At 41.2% G+C, this 22,847-nt stretch overlaps 1 protein-coding gene across 3 annotated transcripts in view; it reads right to left on the bottom strand.

The window, feature by feature from the left end:
• The window catches only part of camsap2b (calmodulin regulated spectrin associated protein family member 2b), a 34,227-nt gene that overhangs the window by 9,545 nt on the left and 1,835 nt on the right, over positions 1-22,847 (bottom strand). For 2 of the 3 annotated variants that reach the window (XM_089008034.1, XM_089008032.1), the window contains exons 3-15: positions 19,518-19,777; positions 14,142-14,321; positions 13,747-13,830; positions 10,729-10,761; positions 8,608-8,749; positions 7,380-7,519; positions 4,579-4,669; positions 4,388-4,483; positions 3,793-3,862; positions 3,426-3,707; positions 1,882-2,524; positions 781-927; positions 511-709 (exon numbers count right to left, since the gene is read on the bottom strand). In XM_089008034.1, coding sequence (XP_088864160.1) covers positions 511-709; positions 781-927; positions 1,882-2,524; positions 3,426-3,707; positions 3,793-3,862; positions 4,388-4,483; positions 4,579-4,669; positions 7,380-7,519; positions 8,608-8,749; positions 10,729-10,761; positions 13,747-13,830; positions 14,142-14,321; positions 19,518-19,777 — 2,367 coding nt within the window. The remainder of the gene's footprint in view (positions 1-510; positions 710-780; positions 928-1,881; positions 2,525-3,425; positions 3,708-3,792; positions 3,863-4,387; positions 4,484-4,578; positions 4,670-7,379; positions 7,520-8,607; positions 8,750-10,728; positions 10,762-13,746; positions 13,831-14,141; positions 14,322-19,517; positions 19,778-22,847) is intronic. The other variant, XM_089008033.1, reaches the window with a different exon arrangement.

Genomic DNA, 22,847 nt, shown 5'->3' with positions numbered 1-22,847 from the left:
CGTTTATGCTTTCCTCTTCAGATCTATTTGAATCACATTCATAACTGGATGAGTAGCAAGAAAGCATCTTCTCCGAATCTGAACTCTCTGAAACCATTGTTTTGATTCTGGAGCAAGGCAACACGAACTGGTGTCGGGACTTTCTGAAAATGCCCAATTCGCAACTCATTTTGTTGTAGTTTTAGCACACTGTCATTTTTACTGGTGTTTTGCATTTGACTAAAAATATCAGCCTGCGGTGTTTGGGTATTTTAGATGCTATAAAACGTTTTTCTGATGTCAGTTAGGAAACAAAACAATGGCGTCGGTTGTCCTTTAAAGTTTAATGGCTAACAAATACGTGCCGCTAAGAGTTTATTGCCAGCGTGTCAAAACATATCGATCAATATTTTGTTGAAAGATGATCAATAACAGTCAATTACACTAACAAGCAGATGCGCCGGCATACAATCTTAAAGTGATTATGGACTGCTTTTTTCAATATTGATGTCATCTTGCTACGTTCCCCACCTGCATCTTCACAGGGAGATTTAGGAGCCGCACCATCAGGCTTGCATCTCTCCGCCCTCTCCAAGCTGCCGTGGCTGCTTAGCGTCTTTGTCGAAGGCGATTGCGCTTCGAGCGGACTCGTGACTCCTTTTCTCCGCACGACATTCAGAAAGGCCGTTCTGCCCATCTTCTGACGGTGCCGCGTGAAGGCTTCCTCCACCTGCGGAGAAGATCGTATGACTCCTGCCAACTCGGATGGCGTCGATTTTGAAATCCTGTTTTTTTTCTTACTTTCTTCTTCTGAGCTTCAATGGCTCTGCGCTTCTCTTCCAGCTTCATCCTTAGTTGGATCATCTCAGAGGCGATAAGGTGGGAGGGATCTTTGGGAGAAGGTGTGACCGGAGATGGTGATGTGATTGGCAAAGGAGGTGTTCCGATCTAAAAAAAAAAAAGTAGAGGGAAGTTACATAAAGTCCAATGACAAAGAAGTCCAAGATGGCGCCCGAGTAGGCAGCCGTCAGTAAGTACTTTTTCTTGTTGTTTTTTTGTTGTTTTTGTGTTTCCTTTTGTCATTTTGAATTGTTGTGTGTTCGTGTGGAATGGATGCGGACTGTTTTTCAGCATTTTTGGCCACAACCAGTCATCAAGGAGGAGACTTTGCTGAGCGGTTGTGCCTTTTTTTCGGCAACACGAATATGCCAGCACCGTTTTTGATTTGCGAAGAATGTCGGTGCCATTTACTGTCATCGCTGGACAGCAATGGAGTGATTGTGCTTTTTTTGCGCCTGTAATGGGCAGCATTTTACAGCCCGCGATGACAAGAAAGCGCAGCGCCGATGCCTGTGGGGAACTGTCGCGGCTTGGAATTGAAGCAGATTTACAGTATGTGGGACAGGAGATGTGAGACAGTCACTTTTTGTCAATTGATGCTACAGCTTCGTGTTTGCTTTCAATATTTAGCTTGAATCAGACGTGCATATTTCACCATGATGTCTCCGATCCACTGCTGAAAAGGATGCATTGATTCTTTCCTCTTTCATCTAGAACTGCTTCATACAACAAAGAGGGGGCAGAAAAGTTCTGTCACATTATTTGTTATTTAGTTAGTTTTTTTTTACCTCAAGATAGCGCCACGAGAATGGCTGCCTTTACAGCAGCTCCTGTATTTTGTTTTCTACTTCTTCCTTTCCTTTCTTCTTACGTTCATCACTTTGCTGCTGTGAAATGTACATTTCTCCACTGCAAGACTAGTGAAGGCTAATCCAATCCAATCCAATCCAATCCAATGAACGTAAAACAATTAAATGTCTTTTTGCCATTGTTACTGATGAATTTTGTCATGAATTTAATTAGATCATAGAATGAAATTAGATCATCACAATGAAAACAAACCTGTGAGTAACTGCTTCTAGCTGGTGGTTTATAGGGCGTGTTGACATTGGAACTCTCCGGCGTGGTTCCTCCACTGCTCCTTCCCTCCAACTTCCTGAACTTTTGCTCGGCGAAACTCGTCATCCGCACCATGCCGGAGCTAACAGTGTTAGATCTGGGTAGCGTTGGAGCTGAACTTCTGTCTTCTCCATCTCCTCTGCCGGGGTTTGACTCACCAACCCCTTTACGCCGGCCTTCCCAGTTCCTCTCCGAAAGGGGGCAAGAGCGAGTCATGGATTCGCAGTCTGGGTCTATATCGGAATAGTCTCTCAGAGATGAGTCCTCAGCCAAACTATGGATTTCCTCTGTCTTCACATGGATGCCCGTGTCGTCGGTTGAGAGCGAATTAGAATCGTGGTCAATAAAACGGGCCTTAGCTGCATCCGGGTCGTCTAATTGACCTTGTGACCCCGAAGATCCTGAAGGTCGAGCATCATGGAGAAAAAAGCTGTTGTTTTTGTCTCCCATTCTTAGGCTGGCGTGGGGCCTTTCTGTGTCGTGGATAATTTTGAGCGCCTCCTCGATGCTCGGGGGGGTCGAGGGACTGATGTGGCCACTTTGGTTACTGTGGTGATTGGTGTCGGGGAGGACTCCATTGGGATGCCTAAATCACAAGTTATTAATTAGGATTTTAAAATATTTTTGGATTAGGCAGCATTAAAAAAACATGCATGTTAGGTTCATTGATAAGCCAAAATCATTACAGACGCTCCCCACCTTACGTACGAGATACATTCCGAGCGGTCGTTCGTAAGGTGAATTTGGTCGTAAGTTGCTTCAGTGTTATATTTTGTATGGAATGTATGTTGAAGTCAAACACTGTCATCAAATAAAATCACACCTACTGTAGTATGATGACATAAATCATTGGGTCTTCAGTAAGCCATTACTGAAGAGGCTGGCACGTAATTACTGAATGACATACCAGCAGCCATTACTTTTTGTTATGCATCGCGTCCTCCTGAAGCGTCAACTGGGAAGAGGGATTTCCTCCCCGCCCACATACTCTACGCAGCCAATCGAAAGCGAGCTTAGTCGGAAAATACAAAATCTAGCTAACAGAATCTCTGTCCGGACATTTTACGACATACTTTACCTGCAAAAATGTTCATATGTACCATAATTCGAATGTTCGTAAGTTGAATGATGTGCCAGCAGCCATTACTTTTGTTATGCATCGCATCCTCCTGGAGCGTCAACTGGGAAGAGGGATTTCCTCCCCGCCCACATACTCTACACAGCCAATAGTAAGCGAGCTTGGTGCCGCCTCCTCAGAGCGTCAACTGGGAAGGGGGCTTTACTCCCCGCCCACATACTCTACGCAGCCAATCACAAGCGAGCTCGGACGGACGAAGGAGCGCAATACAAAATCTAACTTACAGCATGTCTGTCCAAACATTTTTCGAAATACAGTACTGCTAAAAATGTTCAGATGTACCATTATGCGTAACTCAAATGTTTTTAAGTAGGGGAGCATCTGTATTTGGGTTCATATTTTTAAGCACCTGCTTTGATTTTTAATTGAGAATGTGTTGTTCCTGCCCAGCGGTTTGCGTGGAGTAAAGTCTTCCTCATCTTCTATGATGTCTCGACTTTGTCCATTCACATCGACTGGCATGAGGGACACATGGCGCTTGATGCCACCTCGAGGCGGATGGTGAAGTCTGAACCCGAGAGCGTCACTGCTGGCGGAGCGGGTCATCGCGTGGAGGGAGGGCGATTCACTGGACGGCACCGTGGCGTCACCGTCCAGAGGAATCTCAAAGGAGATTCCACGTGTGGAAGAGCTGAGGGAAGAACATTTCTTGGAATTGGTCATTTGTTCAAATTGGCGATTGTTTTAGGACAGAAGGTGCAATTTGGTGTACAAACCGTCTCTCCTGTGGCCAAGTCCCAACGCAACCATCCACAAAGGACATCGAGGTAGATCTCTTTATTACACCTAATTCAGAAAGAAAGACAAAAGTGTCAGGGAATATAGAATGGATCTTCCCAATTCGACCCTATCTCTCTATCTCCCTCTCTCTCTACATCTCTCTCTCTCTTTCGCTCTCTCTACCCCTCTCTCTCTTACTCTCTCTCTCTACCCCATCTCCCTCTCTCTTTTGCTCTCTTCCTCTCTCTTATTCTCTACCCCTCTCTCACTCTCTGTCTCTTGCTCTCTACCTCTCCCTCTACATCTCTCTCTACCTCTTTCTCTATCTCATACCTCTCTCTCTAACTCTCTCTCTCTACCTTTCCACATCTCTCTCTCTCTCTATACGCGTCTCTCCCTCTCTACCCCTCTCTCTTGCTCTCTACCTCTAACTCTCTGCCTCTCTCTCTTGCTCTCTACCTTTCCCTCTCTTTCTGTCTCTACCTCTCTCTCTCTCCCTCTCAAACTCTCTACCCCTGTCTCTCCACCTCTATCTCTCTCTACCTCCCTCTCTATCCCCCCCTCTCAAAATATATATTATGCAATTCATACCTTCATCAGAGACATCCTCCGGGCTATCAGGCATGTCAACATTGGTCTGCTTAGACACAGGAGCCATATTTCGATGGGATTTTACAGGGTCAATGGCTGGAGGGTTAGAGAGCTCAAAATTAGTTGACATAATTTCATTGACCAAATAACCTGTTGCTATTGTTGTAAATGAGTAAAGGTGCAGAAAATACCATCCGGGTCAAAGACTCTGGGACGTACGAATGATGGTTTGACAACTTCAAACCACCAGAAGAGCTCAGCCAGAAACACCAGGTAGTTACTCTGCGAGAACACAGTATTGGATGTCAGTATACACAATGAGATGGAATACACAAGCCTTCATGTGTGCCGTAATGGCAAAATGTAACAGTAGCATAAAAAAAAAAAAAACACAGGCGATAAAGTAAAGTGCAATATCCAGTCGTCTCGTCTGAAGTCGAATAAATCAGGAGGGCGATGGTATGAAATCCGCATTTAGTGTGAATATTTCTTAATTTATTTATCGAGCTATGCAGCTATCTAGCTAGCAATATTGCTAGCTAGCTATTTGCTATCTATTTGCTGTCTAGCTCCCTGGCTGGCTATCGAGCTAGCTGTCTATTAGCTATATAGCTATCTAGCTGGCTTGCTATCTAGCTAGCTATTAGCTATCTATTGGATAGCTAGCTAGCTTTCTACCTATTTGAGTTACTTCCGGGTTGAGTGAACGCTATCCAGTCGTCTCGTCGGAAGTCGAATATATCAGGAGGGCGATGGTATTAAATCAGCATTTAGTGTGAATATTTCTTGATTTATTCATCTAGCTATCCAGCTATCTAGCTACCTATCTTGCTAGCTGGCTATTTGCTATATATTTGCTATCTAGCTCCCTGGCCGGCTATCTAGCTAGCTATCTATTAGCTATATAGCTATCTAGCTGGCTGGCTAGCTATCTAGCTAGCTAGCGGTTAGATATCTATTGGCTAGCTAGCTTTCTATATATTTTAGTTACTTCCGGGTTGAGGGAACGCTGGCACGTGTGGCTGCTACTGCTCACCCACAAAAAAGTGACCTTGAGAGTTTTGAAAGGCGCTTATAAATGAAATGTATTATTATTATTATTATTACACATTCAATATAATTTTTACAGTACATTGAAAAAATATATGCTCCATTCCTGATTTTTTTAACGTGCTTGGGATATTTATTACATACAAAGGGTTTTGGTTCATCAAACCAATTTTAGTATCTATTACTATTGTATCACCCTTTGCAGCAATAACTGAAAAATTGAAAAAAGACAGCCATAATCACATGAGAGTGAAAAGCAAGTGTTGCAGACCAATCAGTAGACGTTTTCTAGTCTGAAAGTCAGCTGTGTCTACAATCGGAATGTTTCCGCCTACATTCGCCACGGGCCGCTGAACCGCTAAAGACCGCCGCGGCTTCGTCCTGTTTCAACGGCAACAGGCATCCTCTTACAACAGCACGTTGCCGTTGTTTCGACATCGCCACAATTGATGCTTGTATTAGGCGTAAAGTTACCGGGATTTTGTTGTGATACAAAAGCAGCGGCGATGACGAGGGGAGTAAAAAAGAGAGACAGGCAAAGTCAGGCCAAGACTGGTCTGTCCTGATGCTCCCGGTCACACGCAGACTGTCACATTCATTCCATCTAGCGGCCCGACAAGACTCGCTCTAGCAACAAAAATGTCCGTCCTTGCGTGCGCACGAACCGCCACACAATAACAACGACGAAGAGTCAGCCCTGCAACACGTACTTATGCATGACAGTTTTTCCTTGCGTGACTCATTCTCCCCGATTGCTAATATCCAGCTGTCTCTCTCTCTCTCTCTCTTCATTCTCCAAAACAAATTTTCTGTACTGCCTTTCAGCTGAATTCACATTCAGAAACCATCCATTTCTGCATCTTCCTTGTTCTTATTCACCAAATTAACGCTAAGCTCTGTTTTTACATTTCTTTTCATTGACAACTCTTATATTTAAATCTTATAGTTATTTTTTTGCTACAGATTTTTTGCAAATAATTTAAGGCACATTTTTTAACACACAACATAATTGACTGAGATATCAAGCCACCGTTGTTTTCATTTACCATTAACTCATTCACTGCTAGACGTGCAAAAATGCATCCACTTCAATGCCAGGGTTTTTGTTATTGCCACTCAAATTCCAGGAACCACAGAATATTGAGTTTTAGGACTACATGAACATTCAATACAGCGTAAGAAATCTTAGACTCGCTTCTATCTTCAAATAAAAGAGTTAATTCCTAAATGATATGGGTCTGGAGTTATGTGAGCTTGAAATGAGGGCGGCTGTCCAAAATATAGGGCAATACATATACAGTAAAGTCTCGTTATATCGATATCGGTTATATCGATAGTACTGCTTATTACGATACTATTTCTATGAACGCAAGGAGAAAATTTACAGGCCGCAGGATCGGATATATCGATAGTCCGGTTATATCGATATTTTATCGGACTCCCGAGAATATCGATATAACAAGACTTTACTGTATATTGGTTTATATAACGCTTTAACAACAGCTGAAGCTGGAACAAAGTGTTAACATGGACAAAAGGGAAATGCTGCCCCCTTGTGGTAGTGAAAAACATTGCCAGAGGCCAATGTCAGCGCTTTATTGGCACCCAAACAAGAAAAAACAAATCCCGAACAAATTCGGGAATGGGGCTCTAAGTCATATTTTCAATTCCTGAATAAATTTGTGAGTGGCAGTGAATGAGTTAAGGAGAATAACATCATACGATCAATCCTCCAATGTCTTTTAATCTTATAATGTGTCAAGTTTTGTAAATGTTTGTCAAAATATTTATTTTCTACAATTGTAGAAATGATGTCTGTCAATTGTATCTAGTCAAAATGGAGTTTCATCGACAATACAATACATATTGATTTATATAGTGGTTTAACAACAACTGAAGCTGGAACAAAGCCCTTAACATGGACAACTATCATAGCATCTACCTTAATGGATGCATGCGCGTAAAGCATATCCTCCAGGCTAAAGTGACAGCAACGGTTCAGGTTCGTCCTGCAGAAGTCTTGCACCAACTGGAGGTTGTACAAACTGTCAGCCAGCGACATGATCTCCTTCAGGCAGATATCTGCTCGGCAAGGGTGTGTGGAGAGGGGGGGGGGGGGGGTCACAGGAAGAAGAAGGAAAGATAAGGATGTGTTTACAGAAAATATTTCCTATACCGCCTAAACTGGGCTTAAAATGAACAAGAAAAAATGGAATGGAATAATGAATATTAACAGTAAAACTTTACTTCAGTTACCTAAATACAATGCAAATAATACAGGAAAACTAGTCCATTTTTATTTTCTACCTATTCTCCTGTGACTGTAAAGTGACCTTGAGAGTTTGAAAGGCGCTTATAAATGAAATGTATTATTATTATTATTATTATTATTATTATCTCAATAATAATACCTTAAAAATATATTTTTTAGGGGAAAAAAATGCCAAAAGCAAGTACAATGCCATTACACAAAAACTGCATGCTATAAAGACGGTTGGCAGACATGGAATGAAAAAACTATGATATGCGGTGGAATCTTTGTAAAATACGCTCAGTAGAAGTCATTTGAAGTGATTTTACAAATTATGGACGCAACTTGTCCGGAGGTGTCAGTTGTCCTTTAAGTGTAAGCAGTCAGTTGCTCAAACTGCCCTCAGTTTCTTAAAATAAAATTTAACAAACTTCAAAATCGATGAATCATCAAGACTTCTGCGGTTTGTTATAAGACGCATATAGGAAACGTCTTTCACTTCATCTTTTTACTGAATCAAACTGTCAACAAACAAAGAAATCAAGCCAACTTTCACATCTGGTACAAGGATGTGTGAGATCGCAGACGCTTGAGCTGTTTATCTTTGAAATAGCAGCCGGCCGCGTCCTTCTACGTCACGCGGCCTTTGTGACCAATCACGGCCCAACCCGGAGCATTTTTAGAAATGAGAGCGCAAAGCAAGCGCAAGAGAAAAATGGCCTTTGTTTTTCCTCCTTCCTTCCTGCCTTGGGAGTCTTTTTAAGGTCATCGTCTTGGACACAGCTTTTGGTCAATGCACACAACATCCAAACAGGCTGCATGATTTTCTCGCTTCTCAATTTAGTGGATTTGCTAATCGTTTTGTAGTGGAATAAAACTACAAAGAAACCTATACAGAGAATATTTGGACCCCTCCTACCTTCTAATTGAACAGCTTGTGGGCAGTAAAAATGCAGCAGAGCCGCCAAGGCGCAGCCATCTGTGTTGTCCTTCAGTAGATTGTCCACCAGGGGAAGCAAGGGTGCACAGTTCTGCTGAACATGCGCCCTCCGATAGCGAGCCTAAAACCATGTCAACGAAACAAAGATGTTATAAATATGGTACTGTATATCGTTGGGCCGGTTATATACAGCTCGTTTTTTCATGCACATAAACTGTGGAGGGAAGTATAGGGGACACAAACTGGGGAGGGAAGTCCAGAGTAGCAAGTCAAACCAATTGAAACATGCAAGTAAAGTAATCCCCCGTTTTTCGCGTTGAATGGGGACCAGGACTACCCGCAATAGACAAAAATTGTAATCATTTACACGAGCAGTTTATTAGCCAAAGTTGACAGGTATGAAACTCAAACTCGCGTCATTTCACCTTTTCTGGAGTGAAGTCGGACTCCTGGAAATGCTTGGGAGTATTCCTCACGAAACGACTGTAGTTTACTTTTACTTTTCACACTTTTCATTGATTTTTCTCCGGCAGGTGCCATTATACGACAATGAAAGACCCTTACCATGCGCATGCGCAATTCACCTAAAGGAAGCTAACAGCTAGCACGGGGCTGATTGCCTGTTCTTGTATTTTGAATTAAGTTTGAATAAAATACTTACTATTTTGACGATTTTTGATTTTTTTTTTTAAATTGGAAACCGTAATTTTCATTATTAACCCGTAATCCGGAATGGGGTAATGAAAACCGTAATTTTTACGGCAAAACTGGAGTAGTTGGCAGGTATGCTTCTCTATATCATCCACCAACTGTCGATCAGTTATACTTAAAGGACAACCGACATTGTTTCCTAACTGACATCAGAAAAACGCTTTATAGCATCTAAAATACCCAAAACATGGAGGCTGATATTTTTAGTCAAATGCAAAACACCAATAAAAATGAGTTAAAGTGTCCCAAAAGTACTTCAAAATGACTTCGGTGATGCCGAGTTTCAGAAGGTCCCGCCCCCCTGTTTATGACGTCACGCCAAGACGTCTTTGCCTTGCTCTAGAATCAAAACAATGGCTTCAGATTCGGGGAAGATGCTTTCTTGTTACTCATCCAGTTATGAATATGAATCAAATAGTTCTGAAGAGGAAAGCATAAATGTTTGCAATCAATTAAAGAAGTCCTTCCGTATCAATTCGAGCCATCAGGACTCCAATGTGGCATCCCAGAAAAGGCACAAGATGGTGCCCAAGGTCCATTGGAAATGGGCTGATTTGTCTGCTGGGAATTTGTGTCAACTAGTATCAAATAGTAGTCTTGGTGCAACACACAACGATTCACCATCGCATTATTTATGTTTTCCTTGGAATTTCGCCATCAACACAGATCAACACGAAGTTTTCAGACCAAATAAAGTACCCAAAATGCATTGTGTGTCGCTTTCTCGGTCAGGAATCGTCACCAACTCGAAAACAAGACGTCCTGAATATTCAGCGCAAGTCTTAAAACGTAAAATATAGCTACAGTAAAGTCTCGTTATATCGATATTCTCGGGAGTCCGAAAAAATATCGATATAACCGGGACTATCGATATACAGTAAAGTCTCGTTATATCGATATCGGATATATCGATAGTCCCGGTTATATCGATACTATTTCTATGCACGCACTGAGAAAATTACATGCAAACAGGGTCGGATATATCGATAGTCCCGGTTATATCGATATTTTTTCGGACTCCCGAGAATATCGATATAACGAGACTTTACTGTATCCGACCCTGCGCGCATGTAATTTTCTCCTTGCGTTCATAGAAATAGTATCGTAATAAGCGGTACTATCGATATAACCGATATCGATATAACGAGACTTTACTGTATATGCGGTGGAATCTTTGTAAAATACGCTCAGTAGAAGTCATTTGAAGTGATTTGACAAATTATGGACAAAACTTGTCCGGCGGCGTCGGTTGTCCATTAAACGTGGGGGAATGGTTTAAAGACTGCATGCCGTGAGGACTGGGGTTGGACAGGGGCAAATTTGACAGGGTTCTGGTTAGATACAAGGTTTTCAGGGGGCAAAGTGTATTTTAGAATTGAATGGACTTACAGGTACAAGTCTCCAGTACCATTTGTTGGAGGACTTGATGATGAAGGATGATTGCATAACAACAGGAGAGAGTGGTGTTAGGGCGAGTAACAGGCAGGTAATGATGCTGTATCTAATGCTCCCACAACTTGAAAACGATCCATACATTCATCCGTTTTCTAATCAATTTTTTTTCATAAGAGTCGCGGGGCGGGTTGGTGCCGATCTCAGTTGTCTTCAAGGTATTAAGCATTTCAAACTGGGGCTGAACGGCAACCAAGAGCAGAAAAGTTCTTTCAAAATGCCAATATTAATTCATTCATTGCCAGACGGTTTGCAAAAATGTGTCCACTCCAGTGCCAGGGTTTTTGTCATTTTCACTCAAATTGCAGGACACACAGAATATTGAGTTTTAGGACTACATACATATTCAATTCAGCATAAGAAACCCTACACTCTTCTTTCATCAGAAAAAAAAAAGTTAATTCCTAAATTATATGGGTCTGGAGTTATCTTGAAATGAGTACAGATGTACAAGAGGCAAATGCTGCCCCATCGTGGTAAGGAAAAACTTTGCCAGAGGTGTGACCAGCGCTTTATCGGCAGATGGAACAAGAATTCCATGTCAATACGAAAGTGAATTTGTCACATTTTGGTGCACGCGTTCCCACAGTTCTCCGCCCACAAACGTGCTTTTTCAATTAGTCATAAGACCACCGTTAATGATTATTCACACCATCCCAGAATAGACAGTGTCTTGTGCTCCAGTGTGTGTGTGTGTGTGTGTGTGTGTGTGTGCGTGCGTGTGTGTGTGTGTGTGTGCGTGCTTGCGTGTGTGTGTCAAATTGGCTCCTCTGAGTGTACCAGCTCAATGAATAGACGTCTGTTGTCCGTTCGAGCTCCCATAGAAGAGAGTGACTGAGTACACTTTTAAAAGACGTCACTCTCACTCATTGTTGCAATATGCAAATTAAGTGTGTGGTAAATTAAGGCCTTTAAAGACACACTTGGGATGAATATTTTACGGAGAGAGTTGAGAACCCGGACCTCAACCCCATCAAACAAACGTTTCGCACAAATATCTTGCGGAAAGACTCGTTCGATAGAGGAAGCTGCATTTCCATATTCTCCAACCATTTTCTCCTGACTATATCTCACTAGGCGTCAAAAGGCGTAACGTCGCGCAGGACAAACAGCTTCGGGGAAACTCCCACAAAGAGTGATTTCCAAAATAAATTTAGTAAATTAAATAAGGCTGCAGGCTTTGTTTTAACTTGACTTTGGTTCTGTAAGCGGGACAATCTCACCCCATGATTCAACCACTTTACATAAATCGTGAAGAAAAGGTTTAAAAGGTACTGTGAAACGCCTATGTTAACAAATACTAAGCTAGTACCTAAAAAAAATTACAAACTACCGGTTGCGCTGCTTTGATTTGCATTATTTCTATGTTTTTACTGATACCGTTGATTCCCTCATGCTATCAGGGCTGTCCAAACTACTAAAAGGGTTAGCCGCTAATGAGTAAACACTGCCCACAATCTCACCAAATTATGCCTATTAGCCCTGACATGCTAACTGGTAATGATGCACCATTGAATAAACACGACTTTAATGCTAACACCCTTAGCCTTTAAAGAATTCTAATTGTGTTGCTGAAGTGCAACCAGTCTGTTTGTTTAGCTTAGCTAGCGGCTAACAAGAAACTATTGTGGCTAACTGAGCGAAGCCCGTAGGCTAAGCGAAATATTTTTTGTTGTTGTTTTTAAGCCATTGGTCCACCCTCACCTTCTCTCTTATTTTTATTCAGGCTGCAGCTCTTCATTTGCATTTTTGGGGTGGGGGGCATATAATAATAATAATAATAATAAAATAATAATAATAATAATAATAATAATAATAATAATAATAAATTTCATTTATAAGCGCCTTTCAAACTCTCAAGGTCACTTTACAGTCACAGGCTTAGTTTTTCTGTGCGTGAGCAGCGGCAGCCACATGCGCCAGCGTTCAATATATGAGTCACAATGTTGTTTTTAGACAATACCATACAGTAAATATTGATTCATATAGCGCTTCAAAAACAGCTTAAAGTGGGCAGGTATGATATACAGTAAAATCAAGTGGTCACAAAATTGTGGAGTAGTCCGCTGCGCCCTCAACCTTAGAGCAGGTTCCTATCAGAGCAGAGGTCTGGCAATAATAATAATAACAATAATAATAATAATAATAATAATAATAATAATAATAATAATAATAATACATGTCATTTATAAGCGCCTTTCAAAATTCTTAAGGACACTTTACAGTCACAGGATATTTTTTCTGCGGGTGAGCAGCGGCAGCCACACGTGCCAGCATTCACTCAACCCGGAAGTAACATAAAAGCAACACCACCAATAATATATACTGTATATATATATATTCAACTAGATGTAAAAAAGAAGTAAAGTAAATATATTTTTATTTAATGTATTTTTATTGTAACATGAATTACCAGGACAACTTTAGCTCACTGACGAAGCTCTTCGGATGAGGAGTGAAACGTTCCGACACCTTCCAAAAAGTACAGATGACGGCTGAAAAAACCTTTTCATCGATGGACCACCCCTGGACGACTGAGAGCCTACATAGGCAGTAACAAAATTGTTTCACTTATTCGAAACACAGATTAGTTGGCCTAATTGGGCACAGTTATACTGCAGTATACATGAGTGGGAAATGTGCATCTGTCTATGCACGTGCTTGTTGTGTCATATGATTCTTATATAACATCCTGGCCTCTTATTTTGCCCCAGTTGACTGGACAGACCCCCCATCCCCTGTCTCTCACATTTTTCTCCCTCAGTCTGACTGACCGCCCCAAAGCTGCAGCTCATGCCAAGGTTTCCCTGCAGCTGGGGCATGACTGAGCAGTTCATCTGTCATTGCCTATTTGGAAGACAGATTTGTGGGAGCTGCAGGAAGTACTGACGCAAATATGACACAATGGTTGTTATGAAGAACCATTCCTAGACTTGATTTGGTATTTTTTTTTACCTTGGGCGTTGAGTTTGTTTCTTGATATGAGCCTTCTTTCAACTTCTGCTCTTCAACAAGAATGTCCCTCAGGTGTTCATTCACCTATGGAGCAACAGTGATCGCATAACAAAGGTCAAATTTCAAAAATGCATCTACTGGTTGATGTGCTTGTTGGTGAGTTTGTGTTGAGGGATGGAAAAAAAATTGGAAGACAGTAACAAAAGCACACTTGCACATAGCATGAAATTTGGCTTTCAGCACCAGTTTTAACTATCGCTTTGGAGTCAAGGCTTTTGGTTGCACCTTATACATTGGAAATTACCGTAATTAACTGTGAACCTAACCGCCTTCTTCAATTATCGGCGTCCAAATATTAAAATTGACATGAGCGGGATAAAGTCTGTACTTCTTACCTTATTGAGCCACGTGGTGATAATATCCTCCGTGTCGTAAGGCTGCTCGAGGACTTGCTTGTCGATGTGCGAGGGCTGTGCGGAACAATGTCTGTTGATGCAGGACATCACCCGCTCCACACTCATTATCTCCACCGTGTAAGCCATCATCAGCGTGTCGATCAATGACAAGTGAGATGTCTGGAGGAACATGAATCAAATTTACTCACGTTAGTTTGCTAATGAGAGCCAACAGAGAGTTGTCAAATGACCAAAAAAAGCCATGATATTGACACGTTTCGGTTTGCAACCAACGGGTGGCACTGTAGGGCCCCGCCTGCAGCTGCACAGGTGTTGGTTGTTTTAATCAGTGGCAGTTAAAAGGACTCCCGGCACGACCATTCAGTGTCGGGTTATTGTTTGTTTCACTCAGTCAGGTCCTTGAGAGTTTTGAAAGGCGCTTAGACATTAAATTTATTATTATTATTATTATTATTATTATTATTATTATTAACTCATGGTTGTCAAATACACCCTGCTCCCCCCCCTGCCTGCTTTTTTGGGGTCCACCACCACAACATTGCAAATCGTGACAGATATTCCATAATCGTACATGTCTATATAATTCATTTCAATTTCACATTTTTGGGTGAAAAAAAATCAAAATGGGAAAGACCTGACTGCATTTTGTTTCTGAAAGCTTACGATGATTAAATCTAGGATATATTTATACCATTTAATAAAATGCCATTTAAAAAATATATATAATAATAAAAATTAAAGCCTAAACATCAGTTATTGTCATTGGTGATAGCTCTTGAAAATATCCCAAGCAAAACAAAAGGTGTAGACCTTGAAAGTGGTTTAAAATGATCTCACACAGACTGCTTGCAGTGACCAACTTCACATCAGCCACAAGTGGGAGATCTTGCAGTTCCTTAGAAATGCCTGCCTCCCCTCCGCGGCACTGAACCGAATGATTGGCTGGGAATACCGGTGGGTGTGTTCACTCCCACAACAGCGCAAACGCCCATTTCCAACTAAGTATTTTTATGAACATTTACCAAAAGAAAGTAAACTCCACCCATGCGCACAGTTAAATGGCACTTTGTGCTAGGCTTGCACTGAGCATGAAAATAGGGTCCCTGCCGTACACAATGCTTGACATTCTGCTGGCTTTTCTAATCTAACAGTGGGCCCTGCAGGACAGCCAGGTCAGGCGGCCCATTTCAACTCCACTTCCTTTTCCTGTCACACTGCGGATCACTTCATGCTTCACAAAGCATCCATCCCGACTGAAAAACATCTTAAGTCAGCTGCTTTGTAACCTATAAGATCGCATTCCGCCTGCGACTGCTGATTCTGATTCCCTAATACACAAAAGAGGCAGCGGCTCTAGGGTGGTGCTTGACGTCTTCTGTACTTAGTAGTCTTGCCCACCTAAACAGACAGCGTATTCAGAAAGAAATATCCCCGTTCAAAGGATATACTACTCGAGAAGAATAAGTATGATACATGACACCAAAAACCGACGAAAAAAAGGCCTGATGTCAGCAGTATTTTTTTACTGTCTATAATAACAAGAAAATCAAACACATTTGATCAGAGAGGAAAATGGAGAGGAACATTTTTCTCATTTGGAAAAAGTCATCCGATACGCAAATCTTTGAACCAATTCAAGACACTTTAAAAAAGTCATCATGAAATACTGTTTTGCAATCCATTACAGCTCACTGTATACACATTTCCCTTTATTAAAAGAAGGAAAAAAATGAGAATTTTGTCCATTCATCCAGAATAATGTGAGGTCAACGGTGACTGTTATTGAAGGAGGGAGATTTCTTCTGATTTGTCTTACTTTGAGCACCTAAAATGGAAAAAATAAGCCCTCAACTGTTTTTTCTTAACATTTACATGAAATGTACTTTGACTAACGGTCAAGTCGACAGACACCTGACAACTCAAGCATGGACTTAAAAGCCTTGTGTTTGGGTGCTATGTGTCCACGTCTGTGAAGGAAAAACCCGTTCTTAGTGACAGGCACACCATATAAGGGTGTGAAAATGGCGGAGCGGTCACCCTCGACGGACGATCAGTATTCATCCTCACTATTTTTTTTCAAGACTCTAAGTGTGAGTTTGTATGTCAGGATGCTTAAAGGTAATTTTTTAAAGGTCAATAAAGCTGAGAAAATACATACGTAGCCTCCCCCCAGAACGCTTCCTCTAAAAAAATGTCTTCTGCTTATACAGGTAGCAAAGGGAATGTTAGTCGGGCAGAATGTTGCACCTACTCGCTAGACATGATAACAAAATATCATAATTGTCAACCTGCGAGACACTGTGAACTTACTAACGGCTCAATGTTTCCTTACTTACGGAAAAAACATGCATTATTATTATTCCCCCAAGCCATTAACTCTCTAAAGTTCGAAACAGTAACCCAAATAGAACTGTTTAGTGACTCAATTTTTCTGATGATGATACTAGTGCAGCGTGTTCTACCGGACACAAATTCCTTTGTGTGTTCTACATACTTGGCAATAAAGATGATTCTGATTCTGAAAATATGAATGATATTAAGGCAAAAAAAAAAACACAGAAAAATGTTTAATTTAACTGATTTCAAAATAAAATTCCACTAGACTGGAACTTGTCTTCTCTGAACACTTGTTTCTGTTCGAGACTTGTCACACAGACATGTTTTCTCAGTGGTCGACTTCGCTTTTTACGAGTAGCGATACTTCTTTAACAATTTTTGCGTTTCCTGTACAAACGTTTCTTGTATGCCGTACACATCTAAAAATTTGCACAAATTGTCCAGAATACGGCAAAATATGGCCAGGATGAAATATCCAATTGACATGAAGGGCGCATGCCCTTCTGCAAACAAATTTATTCCATACTTCTAATTTTTAAACCCTTTTTTTTTCATATCCGTCTTTTTAACACTCAGCAAATAATTAAAGCGGAGGAGGTCATGCCCACATTGGTGAAGGTCTGACAGACTTTGCAGTGTGTAGAATGGAAAGGGGAGGGGGTGGCGGTCAGACATGCAGCAGACACACGTTGGTTGACTCAGTGCGAGACTCCACCCTTCACTCTGCTGCAGTACTGTACTGCACATCATGTTCTCCCCCTTTGCGTGGTCCCTTGTGCTTTCCACGCTTTTCCATTACTCCTCATCTCGCTCTTTTATTCACGATTTCCACTCATCAGCCAACCAAATGCTTTTTCTGCAATGGTTTGTCTTATGACTGGCTGACTTAACGCCACAGTCCTACCACTATTGTTCCTCGACATGAGTTATTCTTTTAATACAGTCTTTGGAAAAGCATGAGGTCATCGGTTTTACTGCCTATACCTCAAAATGAAAAGCAAGGGTTTTGGTTTTCAAAATAAAAAAGGGGGGGGGTGGATTTGAAAGTTGCAGATAGTGTTAAAATGTTTAACAACTCAAGGGAAAATGTAAAGAATATGTATGACATGCCTACATCATTGTTAATGCACTACACTGGACAGATGTAAACGTCCTTGACCGGTGATTTAGAACAAACCTCTGAAGCGTTAAAACATCTGTTCAGCATCTAGTCGTGGGAAGACTCATCCAACTTAGATATCCTTTTTTGTGATGAGCTACACATGCAGAGGTAATTGTCCTGAAAGAAAGTCTGGTGACAGATACCCTTTGCAGGTGGGTGTCAAAGGAAGTGAGATGGGGAGGGGGTAAGAGAGAGAGAGAGTAGGAGAGTTAGAGAAGGATGGCAGGAGGAGGAGTCTGGGAGGGGAGGGCACACTGCAATGCAGAGACTGCCAACCGTCAGACTTTTCTGCCACATGTGCTCATGCCAAAGTACTGTTCGACATTGACGTTAGACTCAAGGGGCCGTTATAAATTTGGGGAAGCCATTAGAAAAAGTTTCATCCCCCTCCACATATTACATAAAGAGCGCACAACAAATTAATGAATAACAATTTTTTTACATTTGAAGTAAAAAAAGATGGAGGACACTGATTCGCTGTGGCGACCCCTTGAAGGGAAAAGCCGAAATGAAAAGATGAAGTAGAAGCAGTCGAAAATAATGACTGTTATTGTGGTGGTTTACATGGGCCAATTGGAAATTTTGGTTTGGACTTTAGCAAGCATCGTTTGATTTGCTTTCGTGGGCCGAATAAAATGTGGTGGCGGGCTAGATTTGGCCCCCGGGCCTTCACTTTGACACCTGTGCCCTAGAACTTCATCAGATGAACTGCTGATTATCATATAATGACCACAACCATTACAATGAAGAAAAAAATGACAACAGGGCATTAAAATCTTCAAATAGTTCCTTGTATCTGTATAAACTGCTGGCACTTGAACAGTGTGAATGCTTAACGCAGGTTCCATAACATCATCAAAACCATTTTTCCCCTTAAGATTTCACCTTTGACCTTTCTGATGAAAAACATCTTATTTCTGTAAATTATTATTCATAATAATAATCCATTTCATTTCTAAGCGCCTTTCGAAACTCTCAAGGTCACTTTTCAGTCACAGGTTCAGTTTTTCTGTGTGTGAGCAGCAGCAGCCACACGCGCCAGCGTTACTCAACCTGGAAGTAACTCAAATAGATAGCAAGCTTGCTAGCTAGCGAATAGATAGCTAATAGCTAGCGAATAGATATCTAATAGCTAGCGAATATATAGCTAATAATAATAATAATAAATAATAATACATTTCATTTGTAAGCGCCTTTCAAAACTCTCAAGGTCACTTTACAGTCACTGGTCAGTTTATCTGTGGCTGAGCAGCGGCAGCCACACGTCAGCGTTCACTCAACCCGGAAGTAACTCAAATAGCTAGAAAGCTAGCTAGCTAATAGATGGCCAACAGATTAGTATTAGTATAAACCGAAAGGAAAAGAAGAATAAGTATTATTATTAGTAGTAGTGTTAGTATTGGTATTAGTATCCATACATTTTCCAGACCGCTTAATCTTCTTTTGGGTCGCACAGGTTGCTGGAGCCTATTCCATCTGTCTTTGGGCAGTTGGCAGGGGACACCCTGAATTGGTTGCCAGACAATCGCAGGGCACACACACAGAGACAAACAACCATTCGCTCTCACACTCATACCTAATGATAATTTAGAATGTTCAATCAGCCTGCCATGCATGTTTTTGGAATGTAGGAGGAACCCAGTGAAAACCCACGTGGGCCCAGGGAAAACATGCAAACTCCACACAGGGAGGCCGGACCGGGTCTTGAACTCACAACCTCTGCACTGTGAAGCCGGCGCGCTAACCATTTGACTATAGGGACGGCCTTATTATTTTTCTTTTAAGGGCAATCTAATAGTAGAACACAAATTGACGCTTAATCCTTGAATATACATAATGACGACATCATAACTCACCATGAGGATAGGCGTGCTGCTCAGATCTCTCTCTGTGACGAGCCTGTCTTGATCAGTGACATATAAACCTTTCTGTGCCAGAGCCTGAATGACGGCGTTGTGACCCAGTAAAGGTTTAACGGCATCACTTCTAAGAATCAGGCTACCCGCTCGGCAGTAGAGTTCTGCAGATTGGAGTAGGCTGGCAACCGGAGGCTTCAGGTGCTCCTGGTTGTACTGGTCCCTGTAGAAAGGCTCCACCAGCTCTTCCGGCACTTCATCTGTATGTGTGGCAAAGAGAGTCATTCAAAAAAAATCCTTCCCTTTGATCTTGGAAGTTGATCAAATGTAGAAATATGATCCAACACTAAGCCTGCTGATTAAATCTTCATTGGAATGTTTGACTGTCACTGTAAGATGTTTTGGGCCTTCACTGATGGTCTAAAAATATCAGACTAATGCAAATTATATTTTGTCCATAAATTCTTACTAAACAATTCCAAATTGTCTTTCAGTTTCCTCTCATTGCTTTAATAATAATAATACATTTTATTTCAAGCGCCTTTCAAAACCTGTATACTTTCACAATCAGTTCTGCTGGCCCTGTTGCATCAAATCTGTCAATCAAACTGTTGCTCTAACCAATCAGATTGCTAGTTGGCCACCCAAGGCCAACTGGAAAGTGCTGGAAACATCAGTTTTCGCAAAACTATTATTGGTGAGTCACTAGCCAATCATAGTGTCACTATCCGCTAGTGATAAGAGCATACTGGCCATAGCTAGCACACTGTATTGGTGATGAGATGTATAAGCAAATATATTTTTGTGTTGATTTAATAGGGGTTTTGTCAACCCACAATGGCTGAAGGAGGAGAAAAAAAAATATTTGGTTGCATATATACTGTTAAAGCCTTTTTCAAAATGGACTTTTCAAGAATAGATGGACATCATAAGGGTCCTTGAGAGTTTTGAAAGGTGCTTATAAATTAAATGTATTATTATTATTATTATTCAAAAGGGTTGGACAGCTCCGAAGTTAGCAAAAATAGCAAATAATATTGGAATTTGATGAGGTTATCATGAAGCTACACGTTCATAGTAAAAATTCGAACAGTTTAATGACAGTGTTTCTGAAGGTTCTTCAAGTCGCAAGTTATTTCCTGGCCAATGGCACCCTCTAGTGGATGTGTAGTAATATCACACCACACTTTCAGCTGATTGATTCAGATATAGCACTACTGAAGGCCTAGGAGTGACATGCACGGCCCGCCACTGACTGTAAATTACATGTCTGTTAAGGCTCTGAAACAGAACACGCTGTTATTTTCTTCAAATCTGATTTACATGATGAGGTAACGGGATTAGAGTTGTCTTCACCCAGTGTGGGATACTCATTCCACACAGACCCAAGTGTACAATACGCACGCTAGCATTATCTGGCACCTAGTTTGTTTAGTCACATGGTCATCCGTGTCTCCCGCATACTGGCGGTCACTTCATGTGCATCATCCATGTCACAAACAACAATGATGGAATCTATTTTCCCCTTCTTTGCTCCTACCAATAAACAGCCGCAATGAAGTTCAGTCTTAAAAAAGAAACACAACTTGTGATCAAACCGCGACGGTTTTCCAGTGGTTGTGGTTCACGCTGCCCCTCAATGCGTTTCGGGTTAGTGACAAAAGCGCAGAATTAAAACTTTGCCTTTATAAAAAACATGTCACAGCTAGTCACAGCTATTCCAAGAGTTCGTCTAAGAGTTTCTAGTAGAGCTCTCTCGATGAAAGAGTCAGTCTTTCTGAAAGAAAAAATATAAGGCTCAAACTAAGTGTGCAAAATGTTCTTTAGTGTGCGTGGCTGGCCTTTGCGTGACATAACATAATGGAAAACATTTTTTGTTCGATATAAAAGAAAATCTGCCTGGGGTAGGGGGGAGAACATCTCTTTTGTGTTGGTCATCAAAGAGGAAAAAAGACAGGAAGTAACAGCAACAGGAAGTCCAGGAACGTGGATGACTGCTGCCTGGGATACCCCCAGGACATAGCTCAGCAATGTTTATCTGCTAACATTGCAGCTATACTGTGCTTGATGGAAAAATAAAGTGGGTGAACCTTTGAAAAGTTGCAGTAAACAATTTTCATGATATAGAATCGGATAGCAGCCATTTCTTTTTGGTCTCAACTCTGATTGAAATGAATCGTTTTGGACACTCTGTAAAGTTAATATGGTAATGTGGCACCCTTGTCCTTCTTCTGTGTGCTTTGATGATAAAAGCGAATAGCATCATAGCCATTTAGGGGCATCTGTACTGTGTGTGTCGGCCATGCTGGTTACATCACAGCCAGCCCGGGTCATTGTGAGGTCTTCTGTCATTACATGGGAGACAATGACACATGACTGACACGGTTCTGATTTTAACAATGTCCCATATCGTGATTTTTTTTCCCGCACTTTGGCACTGTCACCAAACCACCAAGCATAACCATCATATTTCCCCATTGTGGGACTATTAAAGGCTTTCTGATTCAGATTCATAAACAAAAAAACTAACAGAATAAGTTCTTTACAACTTTAAGGAAGGACGTGGTGCGATTCAACATAGAAAATCATTTTGGTTAAGAGTCAGGATTTTTAATTTCTTGCATAGAAATCCATAAAAAGCAAAGGTAAATCCAAAAACTGCTCAAAATGGCTCCTTCTGTTCAAAAAATGTCAATCACTTTGGATTGGATTGGATATGCCTTTATTAGTCTCACAGTGGAGAAATTTACATTTCACAGCAGCAAAGTGATGAAAGGAATGAAAGTAGAAAAACAAAATACATGTATTTGCAATGTGCATCACTGCCACCTATTGGACTGGAGTGGAACACAAACAACTGCAACCACGGACACTGTATGAAGCAGAGAAATGTGACTATTTTCCTGTCGTGGAAAGTGACATTTTCTAAAAGTTTTCCCTTTTTTTAGCAGGTAACCTTGCAAATATGTACCGTATTTACCGGTGTATAAGGTGCACTAGAGTATAAGGCGCACCCCCAATCAATGGTGTATTTTCAAACCTTTTCCATATATAAGGCGCACTGGACTATAAGCCACACCTTCAATGAATGAAAAAGGTTACAATGGTGTTTAATTTGTGATGTAACCAAACTCATCATCTATTCGAGGCCATGTCCTAATTGTTTTTATAACTACTACTGGTAGTTATGTTTGAAAATAGTCTTCTCTCCACAAACATTTATTTTCTTCCAATCCAAGCCTCACAAGCTCTCGGTTATGGGTATGAATTGGGCCACAGTTCTTGGCGATGTTCAGAGCGGAAAGTATGTCACCAGATGGATATAAGAAA

The sequence above is a fragment of the Hippocampus bargibanti genome, linkage group LG11 (assembly GCF_051943395.1).
Source record: "Hippocampus bargibanti isolate YZ-2025 linkage group LG11, ASM5194339v1, whole genome shotgun sequence".
Classification (NCBI taxonomy): Eukaryota; Metazoa; Chordata; class Actinopteri; order Syngnathiformes; family Syngnathidae; genus Hippocampus; species Hippocampus bargibanti.
This window is presented reverse-complemented; position numbering and strand designations above follow the sequence as displayed.